At 48.0% G+C, this 13,848-nt stretch overlaps 1 protein-coding gene across 1 annotated transcript in view; it reads right to left on the reverse strand.

Moving 5' to 3' along the window:
* The window catches only part of LOC143989294 (low density lipoprotein receptor adapter protein 1-B-like), a 31,363-nt gene that overhangs the window by 16,128 nt on the left and 1,387 nt on the right, over positions 1-13,848 (reverse strand). Inside the window, exons 2-7 of the mRNA XM_077489375.1 lie at positions 9,804-9,946; positions 7,796-7,908; positions 7,573-7,687; positions 4,760-4,832; positions 4,567-4,626; positions 1,895-2,004 (exon numbers count right to left, since the gene is read on the reverse strand). Of these exons, the coding sequence (XP_077345501.1) occupies positions 1,895-2,004; positions 4,567-4,626; positions 4,760-4,832; positions 7,573-7,687; positions 7,796-7,908; positions 9,804-9,946 (614 nt within the window). The remainder of the gene's footprint in view (positions 1-1,894; positions 2,005-4,566; positions 4,627-4,759; positions 4,833-7,572; positions 7,688-7,795; positions 7,909-9,803; positions 9,947-13,848) is intronic.

Consider the following 13,848-nt stretch of genomic DNA (forward strand, 5'->3'; position numbering starts at 1 on the left):
CCCAACAAACGCAGCCATTGTGCCCATCATATGCAGCCACTGTGCCCATCATATACAGCTACATGTGCCCATCATACGCAGCCACTGTGCACATCAAACACAGCCACTTGTGCCCATCATATGCAGCCACTTGTGCCCGTCATATGCAGCCACGTGTGCTCATCATATGCAGCCACTTTGCCCATCAATTGTAGCCCCTGTGCCCATCAAACACAGCCACTGTGCCCATCATACGCAGCCACTGTGCCCATCAAACACAGCCACTTGTGCCCGTCATATGCAGCCACTTGTGCCCGTCATATGCAGCCACTTGTGCCCGTCATATGCAGCCACATGTGCCCATCACATGCAGTCACTGTGCCCATCAATTGCAGCCCCTGTGCCCATCAAACACAGCCACTGTGCCCATCAATTGCAGCCACTGTGCCAATCTTATGCAGCTACTTGTGTCCATCATATGCAGCCACTGTGCCCATCAAACGCAGCCACTTGTGCCTGTCATATGCAGCCACTTGTGCCCATCATATGCAGCCACTGTGCCCATCAAACGCAGCCACTTGTGCCCGTCATATGCAGCCGCTTGTGCCCATCATATGCAGCCACTGTGCCTATCAAACGCAGCCACTTGTGCCCGTCATATGCAGCCACTTGTGCCCATTATATGCAGCCACTGTGCCCATCATACGCAGCCACTGTGCCAATCATATGCAGCTACTTGTGTCCATCATATGCAGCCACTGTGCCCATCAAACGCAGCCACTTGTGCCTGTCATATGCAGCCACTTGTGCCCATCATATGCAGCCACTGTGCCCATCAAACGCAGCCACTTGTGCCCGTCATATGCAGCCACTTGTGCCCATTATATGCAGCCATTGTGCCCATCAAATGCAGCCACTTGTGCCCATCAAATGCAGCCACTTGTGCCCATCATATGCAGTCACTGTGCCCATCAATTGCATCCCCTGTGCCCATCAAACGCAGCCACTGTGCCCATCATACGCAGCCACTGTGCCCATCATATGCAGCTACTTGTGTCCATCATATGCAGCCACTTTGCTCATCAAACGCAGCCACTTGTGCCTGTCATATGCAGCCACTTGTGCCCATCATATGCAGCCACTGTGCCCATCAAACGCAGCCACTTGTGCCCGTCATATGCAGCCACTTGTGCCCATTATATGCAGCCATTGTGCCCATCAAATGCAGCCACTTGTGCCCATCAAATGCAGCCACTTGTGCCCATCATATGCAGTCACTGTGCCCATCAATTGCATCCCCTGTGCCCATCAAACGCAGCCACTGTGCCCATCATACGCAGCCACTGTGCCCATCATATGCAGCTACTTGTGTCCATCATATGCAGCCACTTTGCTCATCAAACGCAGCCACTTGTGCCCGTCATATGCAGCCACTTGTGCCCGTCATATGCAGCCACGTGTGCCCATCATATGCAGCCACTGTGCCCATCAATTGCAGCCACTGAGCCACTGTGCCCACCGACCCCCCCCCTCCCCCACTCACAGGGCTCACGGCTCTGGAAGCACAGCCACAGTGTGTCCTCTGCACTCCCTAACTAGTAAGGGGGCCCTGTCAGGTAGGCTGTACGGGGCCCCATGATTTCTAATCCTGCACTTGTATTTACACAAGATGATATAACTACCCCCCATAGCTTCTCAGGGGTAAACACACACAGTTCACTTAATGTTTCCCCATAGCGGAGCTTCTCCATTCATTTAGTTTCTCTGCACTCTAACCACTTCCACAAAGCCCATTCTGTCATCTGGAGACCAAAACTGAAGAGTATACACAAGACAAGGCAGTACTAAGGCTTAGTATACATAACCATATGCCACCTCACCCCATTACTAACAGGTCCAATATACACCAACGTACCCCGTTCTGTAATGTCCGAAGGGTCCGGCATGGTAACTCCACACTGCTCATCTGGCCACTACTACTACTGGCATACGGTAAGAATGTGCTGGAAATCCGGCTGACGGGACCTGTATTGAGATACATATATATATTTAGTTTTAGATAGAGGGAGGGTACGTTCATGTGTTAGACGTTTATTGTGCGGTTACCGGCACAAGAAGTGAGAAAAATTCTACACTGGCCACTGGCAATACAAAAATACCTGCCGGTTGTTTTTTTCTTTAGCGCTTTATAACAAATAAAAAACACTTAAATAAAAAAAATCTAAAAAATTATTATTATTATTATAATAATATAAAGGATAAAAATGTTTTTAGACAATATGCAAATGTCAAATAATGCAAGCAGTCTACACATTCTGCAAAAAGTTGGAACTCCTATATACAGGTCAACCTATCTATTGTTAGCTGCTCTGGTGAAATAATTTTTATAAATATTAAGGAAGCAGTCACCACATCAATGGTTGAAAGTCCCGTATGCAACAGTTAATAAAAAGAAAGGCAACATGTTTAGGATTTTTAAGATGTACCCCTATCTATCTATCTATCTATCTATCTACATATACAGTTACAGTATATATACTGTATACTGTGGCATTGGTGTGATTATACTCATGTGGTAAAAAATGGAAAGTTCACAGAAACATCAGTTGCTCACACAGGGGTTTCCACCATCAACTTAAATAGACAACTGAATATGCTGAGCCACCTTGCTCCCTTGTCAGAAGCACCACTGCTCTTCTTACCAGTCCCTCTGGCAGTATTGTCTGGTTCATGTGGCTCTTAGCCCTTAGTTGCAGTTCCCTGCTGCACAGCCCACTCCTGGCCTCTGGAAAGGGGCTCTCCTGATACCATGATAGGAGCCCACCTTACTCTTGGAACAAGACCTCCTGTCTCCTGGCTAGGGCACCTCTGACCCCTGGATGAGACTCTCTGTCTCCTGGCTGGGGCATCTCTGACCCCTGGGTGAGATCCACTGTCTCCTGGCTGGAGCGCCTCTGACCCCTGGTTGAGACTCTCTGTCTCCTGGCTGGGGCATCTCTGACCCCTGGGTGAGATCCACTGTCTCCTGGCTGGAGCGCCTCTGACCCCTGGTTGAGACTCTCTGTCTCCTGGCTGGGGCATCTCTGACCCCTGGGTGAGATCCACTGTCTCCTGGCTGGAGTGCCTCTGACCCCTGGATGAGCCCCCCTGTCTGATAGCTGGGGCACCTCTGACCCCTGGGTGAGACCCTCTGTCTCCAACCTGGGGGCACCTCTGTCTCCCGAATCCTGGCTGGGGCTCCTTGGAACCCTAGGTGAGACCTTCTGTCTCCTGGCTGGGGCTCCTCTGACCCCTGGGTGAGATCCTCTGTCTCCTGGTTAGGGCACCTCTGACCCCTAGGTGAGACCCTCTGTCTCCTGGCTGAGGCACCTTTGACCCCTGGGTGAGACCCTCTGTCTCCTGGCTGAGTCACCTCTGACCCCTGGGCGAGACCCTCTGTCTCCTGGCTGGGGCACCTCTGACCCCTGGGTGAGACCCTCTGTCTCCTGGCTGAGTCACCTCTGACCCCTGGGCGAGACCCTCTGTCTCCTGGCTGGGGCACCTCTGACCCCTGAGTGAGACCTTCTGTCTCCTGGCTGGGGAAACTCTGACTCCTGGGTGAGACCTTCTGTCTCCCGAATCCTGGCTGGGGCTCCTCTGACCCCTGGGTGAGACCTTCTGTCTCCTGGCTGGGGCACATCTGACTCCTGGGTGAGACCTTCTGTCTCCTGACTCTTGGCTGGGGCTCCTCTGACCCCTGGGTGAGACCTTCTGTCTCCTGACTCTTGGCTGGGGCACATCTGACTCCTGGGTGAGACCTTCTGTCTCCTGACTCTTGGCTGGGGCTCCACTGACCCCTGGGTGAGACCTTCTGTCTCCTGACTCCTGGTCGGGGCTCCTCTGACCCCTGGATGAGACCTTCTGTCTCCAGACTCCTGGCTGGGGCTCCTTGGAACCCTAGGTGAGACCTTCTGTCTCCTGACTAGGGCTCCCCTGACCCCTGGGTGAGCCCTTCTGTCTCCTGACACCTGGTGGGGGCTCGTCTGACCCCTGGGTGAGACCTTAGGTCCCCGACTCCTTGCTGGGGCTCCTCTGACTCCTGGGTGAGACCTTCTGTCTCCTGACACCTGGTGGGGGCGTCTCTGACCCCTGGGTGGGACCTTCAGTCCCCCGACTCCTGGCTGGGGCCTCTCTGACCCCTGGGTGAGACCTTCTGTCTAATGACTCCTGGTGGAGGCTCCTCTAACCCCTTGGTGAGACCTTCTGTCTCCTGACTGAGCTATCTTCAGTCTTGACTATATAATGAACCTACAGACCTGTGTACTCACATAGGCTACAGGCACCAGGTGAAATCCGGACACAGGATTGAAGGTTCTGTCCCACCCAAAACACTTCCTTCAAGCTCCAGGCCCCAAGACTAAAAAATCTGGAGAATACCAAAAACAAAGCTTTCTCCGCTTAGAAACAATACTCTGGAACTTTGCACTCACTAACCCTTAATGCAAATCCTGCTACATGTTCACAGTGGCAGGGCCTGGCACTGTCACAACACACATATACACACACAACGTTGTATTAATACAATTCATTAGAGTTCAGCTGTATTACCGGGCTGGTGGTCAGCAGACTCTTCTCCCTGGCTCAGTCGGGGGGGTGAGTCCTCCTTCCCTGTCGAAAGTAGAACATGGTATGATGAGAAAACCTGGGGCGTCTCCATGATGTTTCTTACCTTATCTAAGGAGACATCGAAAGAGACACTTAGACAAGACCAGGGTAAAGCAGCATATACATGGTCACTTACCTTCCCTGGAGGCCTCCCATAAATCCAGAGCCACCTTAAATGCCCGGGCAACAGTCAGTGTCACAGTCTGAGCCTGACCAGAAAAAAAATTGATGTATAATGGGTAATATGTGGAAACTGGGAAACCGAGAGCTACATCCCCCCCCTCCCCATATCCAGTCAGGTGTCCTTCCATCCTCCCTTTGTCCAATCACATGTTCCCCCATCCTCACCTGTATCCAGTCACATGTCCCCCTATCCTTCCTGTATACATTCACGTGTCCTCCTATCATCCCTATATCCAGTCACGTGCCCCCCTATGCTCCCTGTATACAGTCACGTGTCCCTGTATCTAGTCATGTGTCCCTCTATCCTCCCTGTATCCAATCATGTGTCCCCTTATCCTTCCTGTGTCCAGTCACGTGTCCCCCTATCCTACCTGTATCCAGTCATGTGTCCCCCTCTCCTCCCTGTATCCAGTCACGTGTCCCCCTCTCCTCCCTGTATCAGGTCACGTGTCCTCCTATTCTCCCTGTATCGGGTTACGTGTCCTCCTATTCTCCCTGTATCGGGTTACGTGTCCTCCTATCCTCCCTGTATTCAGTCACGTGTCCGCCTCTCCTTTCTACATAAAGTCAAGTATCCCCTATCCTTCCTGTATCCAGGCATGTGTCCTACTATCCATGCTGTGTCCAGTCACGTGTCCCCCTCTCCTCCCTGTATCTGGTCACATGTCCCCCTATCCTCCCTGTATCTAGTCACGTGTCCCCCTATCCTCCCTGTATCTGGTCACATGTCCCCCTATCCTCCCTGTGTCCAGTCACGTGTCCCCCTATCCTCCCTGTATCCAGTCACATGTCCCCCTCTCCTCTCTGTACCCAGTCACATGTCCCCCTATCCTCCCTGTGTTCAGTCACATATACCCCTATCCTTCCTGTTTCCAGTCACGTGTCCCCCATCTGCTCTCTATATAAAGTCACGTGTCCCCTTCTCCTCTTTGTATCTAGTCATATGCCCCCCTATGCTCCCTGTATCCAGTCATATGTCCCCCTATCCTCCCTACATCCTGTCACGTGTCTCCCTCTCCGTATCCAGTCACATGTCCCCCTATCCTCCCTGTGTCCAGTCACATATACCCCTATCCTTCCTGTTTCCAGTCACGTGTCCCCCATCTGCTCTCTATATAAAGTCACGTGTCCCCTTCTCCTCTTTGTATCTAGTCATATGCCCCCCTATGCTCCCTGTATCCAGTCATATGTCCCCCTATCCTCCCTACATCCTGTCACGTGTCTCCCTCTCCTCTCCGTATCCAGTCACGTGTCCCCCTCTCCTCCCTGTATCCAGTCACATGTCCCCCTCTCCTCTCTGTATCCAGTCACATGTCCCCCTATCCTCCCTGTATCTAGTCACGTGTCCCCCTATCCTCCCTGTATCCAGTCACGTGTCCCCCTATCCTCCCTGTATCCAGTCACATGTCCCCCTCTCTTCCCTGTATCCAGTCACATGTTCCCCTCTCCTCTCTGTATCCAGTCACATGTCCCCCTATCCTCCCTGTGTCCAGTCACATGTCCCCCTATCCTCCCTGTGTCCAGTCACATATACCCCTATCCTTCCTGTTTCCAGTCACGTGTCCCCCCTCTGCTCTCTATATAAAGTCACGTGTCCCCTTCTCCTCTTTGTATCTAGTCATATGCCCCCCTATGCTCCCTGTATCCAGTCATATGTCCCCCTATCCTCCCTACATCCTGTCACGTGTCTCCCTATCCTCTCCGTATCCAGTCACGTGTCCCCCTCTCCTCCCTGTATCCAGTCACGTGTCCCCTTATCCTCCCTGTATCCAGTCATGTGTCCCCTTATCCTCCCTGTATCCAGTTATATGTCCCCCTATCCTCCCTACATACTTTCACGTGTACCCCTCTCCTGTCTGTATAAAGACACATGTCCCCCTATCCTCCCTGTATCCAGTCACATGCCCCCCTATCCTCCTTGTGTCCAGCTATGTGTCCCCCTAGCCTCCATGTGTCCAGTCACATGTCCCCATATCCTCCCTGTGTCCAGTCACATGTCATCCTATCCTCCCTGTATCCAGTCACGTGTCCTCCTATCCTTCCTGTGTCCAGTCACATGTCCCCCTATCCTCCCTGTATCCAGTCACATGTCACCCTATCCTCCCTGTATCCAGTCACGTGTCCCCCTATCCTCCCTGTATCCAGTCACGTGTTCTCCTATCCTTCCTGTGTTCAGTCATATGTCCCCTTATCCTCCCTGTATCCAGTCACGTGTCCCCCCTTCCTCCCTGTATCAAGTCATGTGTCCTCCTATCCTTCCTGTGTCCAGTCATGTGTCCCCCTATCCTCCCTGTATCCAGTCACGTGTCCCCCTATCCTCCCTGTATCCAGTCACGTGTTCTCCTATCCTACCTGTGTCCAGTCATATGTCCCCTTATCCTCCCTGTATCCAGTCATGTGTCCCCCCTCCTCCCTGTATCAAGTCATGTGTCCTCCTATCCTTCCTGTGTCCAGTCATGTGTCCCCTATCCTTCCTGTATCCAGTCACGTGTCCTCACAATCCTCCCTGTGTCCAATCACATGTCCCCTTACCCTTCCTGTATCCGGTCACGTGTCCCCCTCTCCTCTCTGTATCCAGTCACGTGTCCCCCTATCCTCCCAGTATCCAGTCACGTGTCCCCCTCTCCTCTCTGTATCCAGTCACGTGTCCGCACGATCCTCCCTGTGTCCAGTCATGTGTCCCCATACCCTCCCAGTGCCTGGCCCTATGCCCGCTTCCTCCTCTCCAGGCTTATTTCTACAGGTATAACTGCAGCGGTCACTTACCAGCTTTTTCTTGGGGGACAGGAAGGCGTGGCACTCCAGAGCCCCATTGGACTGGTTCTGGGCCACATAGGCAAACACTTTATTCTGCACTTTGTCTGTTGTACAGTATGAAATTCTGGGAGATAAATGGAATTGTGTAGAGTTAATGAATGATACTAATGACACAGCAGCTGTCCCACCATTACATCCCACATATAACCACCAAATCCTACAGAGGCTTCACCTGTATATAGAGACGTATTCTATCCTGTCACCGCCGGCCGCCTCCTGTATGTCAAGTCCATGCGGGGTCACCGTGAGGATCACTTTCTTGAACTTTTCTGAACTGGCTCGTGCCTGAGGGGACAGCAATGGATGGATCTTATAACCAGACAATTGCCATATGTATGGATAGCGAGTTTTCCACTGTGCTGCCAAAAGTACAACCACCTGTGAAATAGAAAACCCTGCCGACTGTGGCACACATTACTGATATTTATGGCATAATAGTTACTGGTATATGTGGCAGACGCTACCGCTGGCACCTGTGGTATATAAACTACTGCCACCTGTGGCACATAAAGACTTGTATTTGTGGCCCGTGATACCATCATCTGTGGCATACATATTCCTGGTATCTGTGGCACGTTACTAAGAATAAGTATACCAAATATGGTGGTAATGTGTGCCACAGATACCAGGAATAAGTATGCCAAAGATGGTGCTAATGTGTGCCACAGATATTGGGAATATGTATTCCACAAAAGGTGGTATCTGTGGTATGTGTTACCGCTAGACATGTGCAATTTGTTTAGTTCTGAATTAGTTTTTTTAACAAATTTTGACAAATTAGTTAATTTCTGAATTTCCGAATTCTTCAATTTCTGAAATTTCGATTTTTATGAAATTTCTTTTCAGAATTTCGTAAGTTTGGAAATCCAGAATTGTTTGGAATTCGAAAGACGAAATTTTGGAAATTCGACATTTTGGAAATTCGAAATTTCGGAAATTTGAAAATTCAAAATTTTGGAAATTGGAAATTTGGAAATGAAAAATTCGAAACTTTGGAAATTCTAAATTTCGTAAAGTGGAAATTCGTAAATTGGAAATTTGGAAAATTTTGGAAATTGGAAACGTCAGAAATTCAAAATTCTGAGATTGGAAAATTTCAGAATTTCGGAAATTCGGAAGTTGGGAAAATCGAAATTTTGGAAATTTGAAAATTCTAAATTAGGAAATTCCAAAATTAAAAAATTGAAATTTGAAAATCCAAAAATAAGAATGAAAATCTGAACATTCAAAAGAATGAAAATCTGAAAATTCGAAAACCTGAAACTCTGAAATAATAACTAATAATGAATATTAAATTGTAGTTATTGGAATTTCCTTTCAAATTTGGCTGTTAGTTAACGTATTTGAACAAATTATCTGAAATAACAAATACTGTATCTAAATGAATGGAACGTAACAATCTAATAACAACAATAATAATAAAACCTTTTTATGATTATTATTCATTTGTTTAGATGCGGCATTCGTTATTTCAGATAATTCATAACTTCAGCTAAATTTGTATTTGTTACATTCCAATACCTAGAATTTAATAGTTAGTTATTATTAGTTAGTTATTATTTCGCATTTTACCAATTTTCTTTCTTTTTTCAGATTTTCGAATTTTCGGATTTTTGAATTTCTGAATTTCCGAATTTTCGAATTCCGAAAAATCTGAAAATTCGGAAATTCGGAATTTGAAAATTTTGGAAATTCGGAATTTGAAAATTCAGGAAATTCGGAATTTGAAAATTTGGAAAATTCTGAAATTTTTAAATTTTGAAATTTTGAAATTTGAAATGTGAAAATTAAAAGTTCGGAAATTCGAAAATTTTAAACTGGAATATTCTGAAATTAGAAAATTCTGAATTTGAAGATTCAGAAATCAGAATCAGAATTTTACAATTTCTGAATTTCTGAAAGAAGCCAAAAAAATAATGAAACAAGAACGAACACATTTTTTGTCAGTGCACATATCAAGTTACACCCTTATGTGGCATGCATATTCCTGGTATCTATGACACACATTACCGCCATCTATGGCATATAAATTACTGCCATCAATGGCACACAGATACCCACCTCCCGTGGCATACAAATTACTGCCATCTGCATCACACATTGCTGCCAGTCTGCGTTGTACATTAGCACACAATTCACTGTCATCCTTAGGATGGGTACGGGGTAACCTGCACTCTCACCATGGTGATAATACGACGGATAGCAGCGGCTGCCATGTCCTCGCCTTTAGGTTTTTCTACAAGCGTCATGCCCAGGTACTTGAGATGAAAGACGGCTCCTTCTAGGAGGGCATCGTGTGACTCCGGCCAACTGTCTGGCAATTCTGTAACAGAACACAGAGGAGAGCGATAATGTCTGCACACCGTGTATAGTACATACCATCCGCTCTATTATAAGTCAGAGATATAGAAGGAGATAATGGTCAACACATGGGGGGTATTATAGATTATATTTTAATCATAGATCTGTATGGAAGGGGAGGATAGTGATCATCATATGGAGTGTATCATAGATTATAATTCATAATATATATTTAACTACTTCAATACCGGCACTTATACACCTTCCTGCCCAGACCAATTTTCAGCTTTCAGAGCTGTTGCACTTTGAATGACAATTGCGCGGTCATGCTACACTGTACCCAAACAAATTTTTTCCTTTTGTTCCCACAAATAGAGCTTTCTTTTGGTGGTATTTGATCACCTCTGGGATTTTTATTTTCTGCTAAACAAATCAAAAAAGAGCAAAAATTTTGAAAAATAAAAAAGTTAAATAAGTAACTTTTCTCCTTCACTGATGGGCAATGATGGGGCTGCAGTGACGGCCACTGATAAGGTGGCACTTATCCGGCACTGATAGGTGGCACTGATATGCAGCACTGATGGGTACACATTGGTGGCGCTGATGGACATTGAAAGGCGACACTGATGGGCACTGATAGGTGGCACAGATGGGCACTGATAGGTGGCACTGATATTCAGCACTGATGGGTACACATAGGTGGCACTGATGGACATTGAAAGGCAGCACTGATGGGCACTGAAAGGCGGCACTGATAGGTGGCACAGATGGGCACCGATATGCAGCATAGATGGGCACTGATAAGCGGCACGGATTGGCATGGATAGGCACGGATAGGTGGCACTGATGTACACTAATGAATGGTACTGATGGGCTTCACTGATTGACAGGCATTATTGTTTGGCACTGATTAGCATCCATTGTGGGCACTGATTGGCATCCATTGTGGGCACTGACTGGCATCCCTGGTGGCCATGGGTGGCATACCTGGTGGTGACTAGTGGTGGGCATCCCTGGTGGTCCAGTGTGAGCATCCACTGGGGTGGTTGCACTAATAATCAATCAGCACAGACCCCACCTGTCAGAGGAGCAGCCGATCGTTTCTCCTCTACTCTCGTCTTATGGAAAAATCTTGGATGGTTTTTCCGATGGAATTCCACTCAAGCTTGGCTTGCATACACACGGTCACATAAAAGTTCCCTAAACTTTTGACTGCCAAGAAAGCGGTGACGTACAACACTACGATGAGCCGAGAAAATGAAGTTCAATGCTTCCGAGCATGCATCGAGTTGTTTCCGAGCATGCGTAGGAATTTTGCACGTCGGAATCGGTACAGGCGATCGAAATTTCCGATCGGGAACTTTTTCCGACCAAAAAATTGAGAACCTGCTCTCAATCTTTTGCTGACGGGAATTCAGACACCCCGCAGCAACGATTGCCGTGATGCGTGCCCCGGGGGGCGCCCAGTGGCTTGCTATCCCGAATGACGTCATAAGACGTCATTGAGGATAACACAACCACTTTGCTGATGTCATTTTGCTGTATGGTGGGCGGCAAGTGGTAAATCAAAAATATACAAAAATGGCAGAGAGGATATGGACCATTGGAAGGAAAACAAGTGTGTGTAGGTGCTGCAACCTTCCCACATTAAAGCTCAGACCTTAAGGCTGCTGACATCTCCAATATACCAGAATATGGAAAGGAAAGGAAAATACGCCATGACTAAGGACTAATGTCCGAAACGCGTAGGCTGTTTTACAGCTCTGTACATGTATTTAATAGGAATTTGTATATGTATGTTAGTATACAGTATGTATTAAGGAATACTATTTTATATGTCACCCTGAGTGCAAACTATAGTTTTCCTTATTAGGATATGGATCATTATCTGTATTGTAAATATACAGGTGCATCTCATAAAAATTAGAATATCATAAAGAAAAAGGATTTTTATTACAGAAATGTTGACTTACTGAAAAGTCTGTCCATGTACAGTATAGTATGCACTCAATACTTGGTCGAGGGTCCTTTTGTATAAATGACTGCATCAATGCAGCGTGGCAAGGTGGCGATCAGCCTGTGCCACTGTTGAGGTATTATGGAAGCCCAGGTTGCTTTGATAGTGGCCTTCAGCTCATCTGCATTGTTGGGTCTGATGTCTCTCATCTTCCTCTTGATAATACCCCAAAGATTGTCTATGGGGTTTAGGTTAGGCGAGTTTGCTGGCCAATCAAGCACAGTGATACCATGATCATTAAACCAGGTATTGGTACTTTTGGCAGCGTGGGCAGGTGCCAAGTCCTGCTGGAGAATTAAATCAGCATCTCCATGATGCTGATCAGCAGAGAGAAGCACAAAGTGCTCTAGAATTTCCTGGTAGAGGGCTGCTCTGACTTTGGACTCGATAAAACACAGTAGACCCAACACCAGCCGATGACATGGCTTCCCAACTCATCACTGACTGTGGAAAATTTCACATTTGATTTGGAAATCAAGGTCCTGGAGTCTGAAGGAAGAGTGGAGAGGCACAGAATCCAGGTTGCTTGAGGTCCAGTGTGAAGTTTCCACAGTCAGTAATGATTTGGGGAGCCATGTCTTCTGCTGGCGGTGGTCCACTGTGTTTTATCAAGTCCAAGGTCAGTGCAGCCCCCTACCAGGAAATTCTAGAGCACTCCATGCTTCCCTTTGCTGACCAGATCTATGGAGATTTTGATTTCATTCTCCAGTAGGACTTGGCACATGCCCATACTGCCAAAAGTACCAATACCCGGTTTAATGGTCATGGTATTACTGTGCTTGATTGGTCAGAAAACTGGCCTGACCTAAACCCCATAGAGAATCTGTGGGGTATTGTCAAGAGGAAGATGAGAGGCACCAGACCCAACAATGCAGATGATCTGAAGGCCACCATCAAAGCAACCTGGGCTTCCATGAAAATTAAAACAAAAGAAATGCTTGAACTATATCACTGTGTAATGCATCTATATAAAATATATGAGTTTCATTTTTTTTTATTGAATTACTGAAATAAATGAACTTTTTGATGATATTCAAATTTTATGAGATGCACCTGTATGCAGTGGCGTCTTGGGGGGGGGGTGACCGGGGCTATAGCCCTGAGTGGGCCCCCAAAACCCCCCGCGTCTTGGTAATAGTGACACAATTATTAGCCCCGATTACCAAGGCCTTGGCTTGGCTGGGAAATCGGGGCTATTGGCCGCCTGCCTTGGGGCCTCTTTCTGGCCAATCCTTGGCTCGTGCACTCTGCACGGGCTGCCAGTCTGAAGGGCAGGGGGTAGACGAGCGCCCCCGGACAGAGCGGGGATCTCCATCTACCACATACCCAGCGTGGCTGGGTAACATGAGAAGTCTCCTGAACCGACTCCTATGATGGATGTCACAGTAGTCCAATGCCGGGACTTGTGACGTCCATCATAGGAGCCACCAGTCAGGAGGAGAGTGGGAGATTCCCGTTCTGTGTAAACCGGCGGCTCTCCTCTCCTGATGGCACTGCTGTCTGATCAGGCTGCATGGGCACAGGTAAGGCTGAGCTGGTGATGGAATGGCACTGATCAGGCTGCATGGGCACAGGTAAGGCTGAGCTGGTGGTGGGATGGGCACTGATCAGGCTGCAGGTTCATAGGTAAGGCTGAGCTGGTGATGGGATAGGCACTGATCAGGCTTCATGGGCACAGGAAAGACTGAGCTGGTGATGGGATGGGTAATGATCAGCCTGCATTGATGTGCACTGGTGAGGCTGAGCTGATGGGCACTGAAGATGCTGCATTGATGGCCACTGATAAGGCTGCATTGATGGGCACAGGTAAGGCTACACTGATGGCTGGGCACTGGTAAGGCTGCACTGCTGAGGCTGCATTGATGGGCACTGATGAGGCTACATTGATGGGCACTGGTGAGACTGCA

Source organism: Lithobates pipiens, unplaced genomic scaffold (assembly GCF_037356315.1).
Source record: "Lithobates pipiens isolate NorthernLeopardFrog02 unplaced genomic scaffold, aLitPip1_a1.2 Scaffold_18, whole genome shotgun sequence".
Taxonomy (NCBI): domain Eukaryota; kingdom Metazoa; phylum Chordata; class Amphibia; order Anura; family Ranidae; genus Lithobates; species Lithobates pipiens.